Source organism: Urtica dioica, chromosome 5, assembly GCF_054948205.1.
Source record: "Urtica dioica subsp. dioica isolate 48M chromosome 5, U.dioica_male_clone48M_v1_H2, whole genome shotgun sequence".
Taxonomy (NCBI): domain Eukaryota; kingdom Viridiplantae; phylum Streptophyta; class Magnoliopsida; order Rosales; family Urticaceae; genus Urtica; species Urtica dioica.
Genome location: NC_142760.1, coordinates 28,442,269 through 28,453,021, shown reverse-complemented (window position 1 = coordinate 28,453,021; position 10,753 = coordinate 28,442,269). Strand labels below are relative to the sequence as shown.

General features: G+C 33.2%; 1 protein-coding gene across 1 annotated transcript; it reads right to left on the bottom strand.

Annotated features, from left to right (window-relative positions):
- Window positions 1-4,937: 4,937 nt before the first annotated feature.
- Window positions 4,938-5,762, bottom strand: LOC149397732 (uncharacterized). The gene has a single exon (XM_089614015.1). The coding sequence runs from the start codon at window positions 5,501-5,503 to the stop codon at window positions 5,123-5,125; it is 381 nt and encodes a 126-aa protein (XP_089470141.1). The 5' UTR covers window positions 5,504-5,762; the 3' UTR covers window positions 4,938-5,122.
- Between the last annotated feature and the right edge of the window lie 4,991 nt (window positions 5,763-10,753).

Here is a 10,753-nt window from a genome sequence, read left to right as displayed (position 1 = left end):
CTCTAATGTGGAATGAATGAAATGAGAGGAATGAGGCTCCTATTTATATGAGAGGTCTCACCTACAATAAGGTAGTTTCCTCTTCTATAGAATATCACATATTCATGAGCCAATTTCCCTTTTTCCTTCATAGAGTCACACGGCCAACAAGGCATTCTAGAAGCCTTGATTTGTTTCCTATTTTGTTCCATGCCTTGCCTTTGACTCTCTCTTGGCCGAATATCCTCATGCATGCATGGGAAATTTGTTTCCTCTTTTTCTTTTGGCAAGTATCTTCATACATTCATGCACAAAATATTCTCTCTTCCTTTGGGTATGTTGGGCGCCTATTATACTCTAGAGAGGCCTTCTAGAAACTTTTCCATTTGTTCATGACAACATGAAAAAGACCCATTAAGAATTTTCAATAAAATTCTTATGAAATGAAATTAATCCACAAGGCCCAATTGATGTAATTTGGCCGAGTGACATTAAGTCATCAAATGACCTTGTCAAAAAATTTATTGACATTCATTTCATCCTATGTCTCAAAAGACAAAAATACATTTTTGACAATTTTCGTTCTTGTTTTGACTTAGCTTCCAGTTTAACTATTCCTACTCGATGTGATTCATGACAGTGACCTCATGGATCCAAATGAACAAAGTTTGAGCTAAATACTTGGACTCAAAAGTTCACAAACCTTTTCCAAGTTTAGCTTAATGTCAACTGACTCCACTAAAGAGTTGACACTGAAAATCTCTCGGTTAAAATGAATTTATTTTCTACTCAAGAATTCAACCTAATTGTAATGAGTGAATCCATAGAATATTATCAGTGTTTACCCTTCATGAATATCATCAGCTAGTCGGGATTTACAAAATTACCATTTTACCCTTCTAGCTGTTATTTCCTCAACTCCTTTGTCGCTTGTGAATAAGTTAGAAACAATGCATTGACGAGGAGCTAACAAGTCACATTGTTTCATCCAAAAGAGTCAAGACTCAATTTGGACACTGGCCAGTTCATTTATTCACTCCAAGGAACAAAGCATGAGGTGATATACATTGCATTTAAGCAATCTTGTACATGAATTCCATATCTATGAGAACTTCACAAAGTTACTCATGACATTCTCACAACTTAGTACTTCACCAATAGGCCTTGTTCGGAATCACATAGTGAGTCCGAACTCTGACTTTCTCAAATGAGAATACGTAAGGTGTGAAATGACATGTCTCATTTCAGGATTAAGGTAAGCACAATACAATTCATACGTAGTGACTTCGAGACATAAGAGGTTAAATGGTTTGTTCTTATTTTGTCTCTAGAAGTGCACTGGTCAATTCAGTACCTTCGGAAGATACCTAGAAGAACTATAGAGTCTCCAACTCTCAATGCCCCATAACCAGACATCATAGATTCTCCTAACAATCGTACTGAGGTCAATAGTCCTTTGACCCTTAGATTGCGAATATATCGTTTTAAGCAAACTACGAAGAGTTTGTTCATGCAAATCTACATTTGTCTCTTCGTAAGTTGTTTAGTTTGTTTATGGACTAAAGACTAATGTTTTATCATAAAGCTTCAAATAGACGAGGAGGAATGAATGAACGTTTCAACTTTTTATTAATGAATAAGCAATTACAAGCAAGAGTCTTCATGAGACTTTATTACATCAAATGTACAATATAAAGATTACAACTCTTCTTGTGGGCACCATTGACAAGGTTTCAAGGCTCGAGCTTGGCTGGAGAGGGAAGCTAGGTTTCGAGAGACGACTTCAGGCAGTTGGCCAGAGAGCACGGCCACGGTGGCTAACTATGGAGCAACGATGGAGAGTACGATGAATGTGGCTACGATTTCAGATTCTAGGGTTTTTTCGTTCGATAGTTAATTCCGATTAACTGTCACAGTTAATCTCGATTAACTACCACAGTTAATCTGATTAATTGTGAAAAACCACTTTCGAAAATGATTTCGAACATCGGCGAGTCTCGTGGTTGCGTCGATCAGGCTGTTCAAAGGTCGCAAGTCCAGTTTTGCATATTAATTGTGATAGTTAATCGGATTAACTGTGAAGTTTAATTCGATTAACCGTGACGATCCTCCCCCGAAAACGATCTCGAACATCAGCGAGTCCCGCAGCTGCACCGATCCGACCGTTTGAAGGTCTCAAGTCCAGTCTTGAAATCGCCGGAGAAGTTGATATTTGAGAGCTTCGTCGCCGAATGTCAAGACCTCGTTTTTTTATGTAGACGAGCGAGACTTCGCCGGAGAATGGAGCAATGTTGGAGGCGATCTAGTTAGCGGGTGCGTTCGGATCGGAAGCTAGAGTTGAGATTTCATCATTCGAAACTTTTATGAAAACTCGAATTCCGGCGCCGGGGACGGCGGAGATGACAGTTAATAAGATTTATTGTTGTTCTTGTTACGGTTAATAAGATTTAATGTTGTTCTTGTTACGGGTAATGAGATTTATTATTTTTCTTTTTAACATTAATATTATTTACTCTTACAGTTAATAATAACAACTTTTAAGGTATTATTGAAATATTGAAATGTTATTATAACAAATTGGCTACTTTCATAAATATGTTAATAGTTAGACTATAATTTTAAAATATGGGGTTGTTTGGGCTAGATACCTAGTCCGCCATTTATTTTATCTTATTTCATTTAATATGAGATATTTTCTATGAATAGAAGAAATAAAATATCTCCAAGATATATTAATAAATAAAATATTCAAATTATATCTAATATTTATTTATTTCTCATATTAGAATATAATATTATGGAAATAGAAGAATATATAATAATATTTTGATATTCTCATAAAATAATAAAATCATTATATTATTTATTTCTTACAATAAGATATTTTAGTCTATGGATATAATAATTTTTAATATCTCTAAAATACTATCATAAATAATATTATATCGAATATTAACCAAATCAGATCATTTTTAATATATAATATTTATTTCTTAGTTGAGAAAGCTTCAATGCTATTGTATTTTGATAAAAAAAAATTAAATTAGACTTCTCATTAGTCTTGCAAAACATAAAGATATCATCACGAATCGGAAGTGGTTCACATTAGACCTTTGGGTTGACATTTGAAACCGGTATAAAGGTTCGTTCATTTATTTTGTATGATTATGGCAGAGACGCTCTGGGTATACATCAAGAGCATATAAAGTGAGAGGGGACTCGCTTGCCGTAATCCCATTTTATGGTCTTACAAATTCACTCTCTCATCCACCACATACTAGAACGAAAACAGTGGATACACAATCCGTTAACACTGTGACGAGTTTCCAACTAAAACCAAATTTCTTCGACATCTCTTCCATAAAACCACGCTCTACTCGATCGTAGACCTTGCTCATATCGATTTACCACCACTAGGTGAAGGGGGACATTTTCAAGTGTGAAAAGCACGTTGTTGAACGTTTTTCCTAAAATCCTAATCCCCTTATAACTAACTTTTCAAGCTTACCCAAATTAGGTTAAATCAAATATTCACTTAATTGATTTTATTTTATCTTATTTCATTTCATATGAGATATTTTCTATGAATAGAAGAAATAAAATATCTCCAAGATATCATAATAAATAAAATATTCAAATTATATCTAATATTTATTTATGATCATATCACTGTAATGTTTAAGCATTGGACTATAATTACTTAGTGCTATGCGTCGGCAAAGAAAAAGGGGGGAAAAATCGTCAGCAAAGTCAGCCTCGAGTGTAGATTTTGAACACTTGAAAAGGATCCATGGAGGATTATAATATAATTCTAGAAGAGTTCATAATATAATTAATACGTGATTAATCGGTTTAATAATAATATAATTGACATTTCTTGTCAAATTTAAGTAATGTGACAATTGTCTTTGCATGGAAGTTGCACACACCACCACTTTACCGCCCCATGTGGCCAGCGTTGCTGACAATAAAGTTCTCTCTCCCCACCCATAAAATAAATAAAAACCATAATCAAACCCAAACATTTTTGCTGGATTTAGTTGAGAAAGATTCTTAATTAACAAAACCAGCATGGACATTTTAATTATCATTCGATTACTGTATGTTCCACCTTTAAATAAAACTATTTAATAAATAGAAAGCATAATCAAACCCATACTTTTTTTTTTTGCTGGATTTGGTTAAGAAAGATTCTTAATTTACTAAACCAGCATGGACATTTTTAGTTTTTATTATTCGATTATTATATTTTCCATCTATAAAATCATTTCTTTTTCCTCCTTAATATATTACAAACCTCCTGAGAAATGCATGGAACATGGTCCAAATAGCCGACCAAAAATAAGCCATTCCAAGTCCTAAAATTGTGCTCTGCCATAAACTTTGGGAAAATCAAATTACGCATGTGTGACCTGCACATGGTGATCTTCTTCCGAAGCTCACTCGCCAAAGCACTATTCATTTATCATCAATTCCACAATTTAATATATTGAGGTTTGAGACTCATTTAAAAAAAAAGTATATATACATATTATATATATATATATATATATATATATATTGTAAGACAATGGTACCATTAAATTCAAGTTTAAAAAGTTGAAAAAAAAAACATGAAACAAATTAAAACTTATAGATGAATCAATTGGATCTAAAAAAAAATTAATACTTGTTTGGCCAATTTAGTCCTAAAACATTCTAAGAAAATTGGAAACAGTTTTGAAACATCATCAACAATGAATTCCACAATAATGGCCAAAAAGTAATAATTAGTAAAACAAAAGCCACCAAATCATAGTTAGATATTTACAACAGCAACGAAAGAGTGATCGCGAACGGGAAAAACAAAGACCTGATTTCAAGCATGATCAACCAAAACTTTCTGCACTAAATACTACAATGAATTCCACCATAATAATAACAAGGAAAAACAATAATAAAACAAAATAGAACAAAAGTCACCACCAACCATAGATATTTACATTACTTAAGTACAGTTTTGATTCATCATTTCGAACAACATGAAAACAACAACAAAGTGATCGCGAACAGAAAACAAAGACCTCATTTCTTTTTTTTTCCTAATCACAAATCTCAACTCTCATCTCATCTCAAAGAAAAAACAAAATTAAAAAAAAAAGGTTTAGATCTTGAAAAACACACCACCGCCTCCGAGACTCTGATCCTCTTCAACCTCGTCGAAAGAGCTCAGCCTCCTATGGAGACTCCGAACCGTCGCTGGAGGTCCGATCGCCGGCGATACAGCCGGCGAAGAGTCAGCGGAAGATCCAGTCCCCGCGGCGGCGGCGAGGGAGAGACATCCCTCGCTCCATGACTTCCTCATCGGATAAGAGATTTTCGATTTCGGGAGGCCGTGAGAGCAATTCTTGCCGGATTTGGACTCGCCGGAGCGGCGAGATCTGTGGAGCGCGCAACTGCAATTCCGGTGGTACGGACGGCGGTCGATTTCAGAGTCGCAGCAGTACATGCATATGCTCTTCAACACTCCCTCGGTTGCAGCCATTGTTTCTCTCTCAACCGCCTAGAGAGAGAAAAAGAGAGAGAGAGACAAAAAAAACCTGCCAATTACGAGAGAGAAATAAAATGTTCGTTTGTGTATGAGAGAAAATTTGGGGGTTTGAAGAGAGGTTGGGTTTATATATATATAATAGTTTATTAGTTGGCAAGGACATTAAAAAATAGTAATTGAGTTTTTCTTTTTATATGCAATTGACATGTACTATACGATTTTTTGTAATTAATTTTGGTTGGAGAGAGGAGAGGGTGACAGAGAAGGAGAGGGAAGGTGAACGGCACATACGCGGAGTAAGAGCGATGTGGGAGGCGTGTCATGTGGGATTTGAGAGTCATTCATTTCATTGGTTTTTTTGGACTTTTTAGTTACTTATAGTGAACAAAGTGGAAATGTATTTGGACTTGTTCTTTTTTCTTTTTCGGTGGGGTGTTGTTTGTGTATTACACGTTTTTTTTTTCTTTCGAAATCAAAGATAATACAATGGGGTAATGTAGATTTTGAAATGCTCATGCAAATCGGACAATTGATAAAATCAAACTAAAAATGTTTATCGAGTTTAAACGTGTGCTGATTTCTAATTATGAATATATATATATATATATATATATATATATATATATATCGAGAGCTACCTCTTGGAAAGGAGGTTCTACCCAAATCTTATCGAGAGAGAAAAAAATCGAAGGAATCACTCTCGTTCACTAGCCCAGCTGACAAAGCCAGTTAACACTCCATTGACAACTTGGATCGAACTAGAAACGTTACAAGCTAAAAATAGACGATAATTAAAGTGAGGACATATCCACCTAAGTCCTGGTACTCGTTAACTAGTTATTTTGCTATAATATTCATACGAGTGCTGCTATCTGACACAACTCACGATTTTTTACTATCCATACACTGTCTGACACGTGTACAATTTTAAACAGTTTTTAGGCTTTTTATTACTGGAGTCGTGAGTCGGGACAAAAATCTTTACCGTATTCATACGCAATGCTATAAAATGCATCTAATTTTCTTCCTCATGTATACATATTATTTTTCTCTCAAATCGTTGTACTATAAAATCATTATCAATAATAAGTCATTGCTCATTTCCATTTCTTTTTTGCAAATAGTTTACAATATCTCGCTCTTTTACCTATATCATTTATTTTGATTGACGAGAGTTTGAGGCCCAAAATTTACAAATTTAAGTTCGATTTTATCCCAAACATTTTACGAGAGAATTCTCAAGTCAACAACACCCCCACCCAAAACCACCAAAATTTAGTCCCCCCAAGGTATAGGACGAGCTGACAAGTGACCAAACATTCAATCTCATGCTTGGGGAAGTGAACAAAGAAAGTTACACTGACTACGATTTTCTAAACTTCTTTGTGTTGTAAGAATTTGGTAGAGTTCTTTCTCTTGGGAAAAAAAGTGATACTACGTAGGTGATAACAATAATAGTAATCATTGTGGTAGCTAGCTTGGTCTAGCGGTAATCCCACACACACCTCGACGGAGAGGTCATGGGTTCAAGCCCCCATGGGATGCAGAAATGCATGCCCCCTAGGATTTATTCTAATAACTACGTAATCTTGGCCAGTAGTGCCACCTACTATGTAATCTTGGTCGATAGTGCCACCTGCGCTTTGCACTGCTAATATTTCATGTAATCCTGGCCGATAGTGCCTCTTCTCAAAAAAAAAAAAAAATAGTAATCGTTACTATTTTCTTAGCGTTGTTTGGAACCAAAAAATTGTTGGAAAAAGTAAAATTTTTATGAAAAATAAAAAATGGTAGTAAGAATGCATGAATAAATTATTTTTTTTGTTATATGTCAAAGTTTTCTCGTATTTTTCTCAATTTAAACAAAATTAGAAAAAAAAACACCGCAAATTCTCATTTTTTCCCTCATTTTTTTTTCAAACAATACCCTTTTAATTTTTATTTTTATTTTTAGTAATTACATGGCATTGTTATATAATTGTATATCATATATACACAATACATGAATTTAGAGCTACAACGTGATAAACACGCACCTCCATCAAACATGATAAATAAAATGATGGGCATTTAAAATTGGAATTTGCTATAAGTCAACATGAATAATGAGATATTGTCACCCAAGTTAAATTTTTATGCTTTTTATTTTATTTTATTCTTGTGAATGAGTTGGTAACTAATCATCGTTGTTATTATCAATTTCGTAATTTTAGTGGAGGCAAGAAATGCTTACAATTTTGGAAGAAGACATGTGTAGCTAGTACAAAATTTTTATAAAAAAAATTTTTTGTTTTTGTTTTTTGAAATATAGTAGTAGTACATTGTTATTAAGATAGTATATTATTATACTCTATTTAAATAATATTTAATTTTGTTGGATTTGTTTTTTTTAAAGAATTTGTTACAACTAACTAATTCTCTAGTTTTTTTTTAAGATTCTAGTCAAAATTTCATTTTATTAAAAAAATAACCCATCAAACTTGCAGTAAATTAATAAACTAAAGAGGAAATGTCAGAGAGAGAGAGTTTAAAATGTGTAATTGTATTACTTTTTTTTTGTTGCTCGGATTGTAATTATAGTACTTTATATAACTAAACAATTTAATATTTCAAAATTAATTGATAACAAGATGAGTAACTCTATTTTGCTGGTTCTCTTTTTCTTTCAATGTGGATTTTTTTAACCGTTGCACATGCTTTTTTATTGATAAACCTGAACGTCAATAATTTAATATTTAAGCATAATGATTTTTTTTTTTCAATGCCCATAGGATAATTTTGACATGTCCCCTTAAAAAAGTTAAGCCTTATGAAATTCACCTTCACTCGATCAACTTTTTCCATAATATTTCTGCTTTCGTATACGAGGTCGCATTAATTTTGTGGCTGGACTTTGGAGTGGCGAGGGTAGAGAAGTATTAGATGAGAAAATGGTCTAGAATTGAGCTCATGGACAACATATTCAGGTTTTCTCAAAGTTTTTCTTTTGAATAAAGTTGCACTCATCTTGACAAGGAAATATATAATATTGTTTACCTGTTGTCATAACTTATAAGATTACTGCACTTATTGGTAGGCGTTATCAGACTAAACTATGTTATCATGCAAGCTAGGCATCCATGACTTAAATATAGGCTCATATATTTTATTATTTACTTTGCATCGTTACCATAAAATTAGGGCTAATGTCTCTGCTTTTATTCAATGATTTTCTATTATAATTACTGATATATACGAGTCACGAAAAAAAAAAAATTATGTATCACGTGCCAAGACAATTTCGACAGCTTGTTTTGTGTCGCAGCCTTGACCTCAAAGAGTTTAATATAAATAACGTAAAATAGTTTAATATTTATAAAATACCCCACACTTCCCACAAAATTTCAAGCTACACAAGGTGAAGAAAATATGATGCGAGTCAAATTGATCAACTTACTTGTTACAGGCCCTACATTTTGACAAGTCAAGGGACATATTGGAAAAGAAGCCTCCTATATTATCATGTTCAAAATCTGAAGAAAAAAAAATGAAAATTTTGTATTATTTGGTTGTTTTGGATAAGAAAACAATAGTGGAATGGAAGCTTAAAACAGTTGGCAATGAGCCCTACTAATTTTAAGGCCGATTTGAATCCAAAAAGTTTGTTTTATTGACAATTAAAAAAAATTCCCAATCAAATTTATGATCTATGTTAGGTATTTACTTGCTTATCACATACGAATGTTGTGGGACGACTGAAGTGACACAATGAAATATGTATGATATCCAAATAGAGAGAGAGAGAGAGAGAGAGAGAGAGAGAGAGAGAGAGAGAGAGAGAGAGAGAGAGAGAGAGAGTAGTATTTGATTGCAATATGAATAAGAACACTATTCCATAACGAAATAATTATATCCATATAATATAAGGAAAGGTTTCTTCTCTCCATCATGAGATTTTTTTTGTTAGGTTACTTACTTATTTTACGTGGAATTTAAGTTTGACAACTTGGAAGGAAATGGACGATTGATTTGGGAGTTTAGCTGAGCGTAGAAAGCTTATAGTTTAAGTTTATTAGCCTCTAATTATTGTCTTTCCCAATTATATACCAACTTATACCTACGTATTTATGCCCTTGACCAAAAAAAAAGACCAAGAAAATTTCATATTCCCTCACTAAAAGTTGAACACCTATGTAAAATGATTTTTTTTTTTTTTTTGAAAGATATTCTCATGATATTATTTTTACAGATTCAATTAGGCATTTAACTTAAATAATGAGACTGTGCTAGCTCAGTTGTCAAGCACCCCTGTCCCTAAAAATAAGATACTCGAATCACCACTAAATCAAAATTTATATAAAAATATAATTAAATAGAAAAAAATCTGAATGTTCGGTATGCCCCATCCACAACTGCAAATTACGTCTTTCGAAAAAAACCCTACAAATTACGTTTAATAATATTAAAAGTATAATTTAAAGATTAATACCGAGTAGGTTTAGTCCCACGACGCGCTTATGTTTCGATGGATTTTAGGCAATACCTTATGTAGTTGGTGATATGTTAAGAGCAACATCAAAACTAACACATGTCAAAGGGCCGCGAGTAACCGGCCAAGCCGCTAAAGTAGTTATAAACCCGTTAGCAAAATTCTAAATATAAGAGTTCAAGACTTCAATGAAGACTTTCATGGTTTAAGCCAAGATGACTGGAAAAAGTATATATCTTGGCATGGACTGATCTACACTTCTGGAAGCAAAATGCTTAATTCATCATCTAAGCAATTGAAGAGATGGTTAAGAAGCCTAAAACGTTACTTTTTCATCAAATTATAAATGAGCATAACTTTTGAGCTTCTTAAGCCGTTTCAACTTAAATTGGTGACTTTTAATGGGTTGAAACAATCGGTAATTGTTTATTTCATTTTATTAGTATGCTGAATGCAAAATATTGTATCTATTGGGTTTAAGAGGTGTCATTATGGGGTCTGATCACTTAGGGGGTTTTAATTACGTTTTTAATTTTGTTATGAATTTTAAATGAGGCTTTTGGTTTTCCTAGCACGAAGGGTTGTTTTCATGCCTATAAATTTCTCTTCATTTTAATGAGAAAAGAATCCAGATTCTGATAAATAAAAAAAATGAGAGTATTCTCTTTAGTTTTATATGAACTTTTATCGAACTTATCAAGATTAATCTTATGGCGTTCAAATTAACTAATCAATCGGTTTTTCGCATCCGATCGTGGCGTCATTCAATCATGACT

Bases quoted from the DNA above. Each gene is read 5' to 3' on its own strand.
- LOC149397732 (XM_089614015.1), bottom strand. From the start codon at position 5,503: ATGGCTGCAACCGAGGGAGTGTTGAAGAGCATATGCATGTACTGCTGC.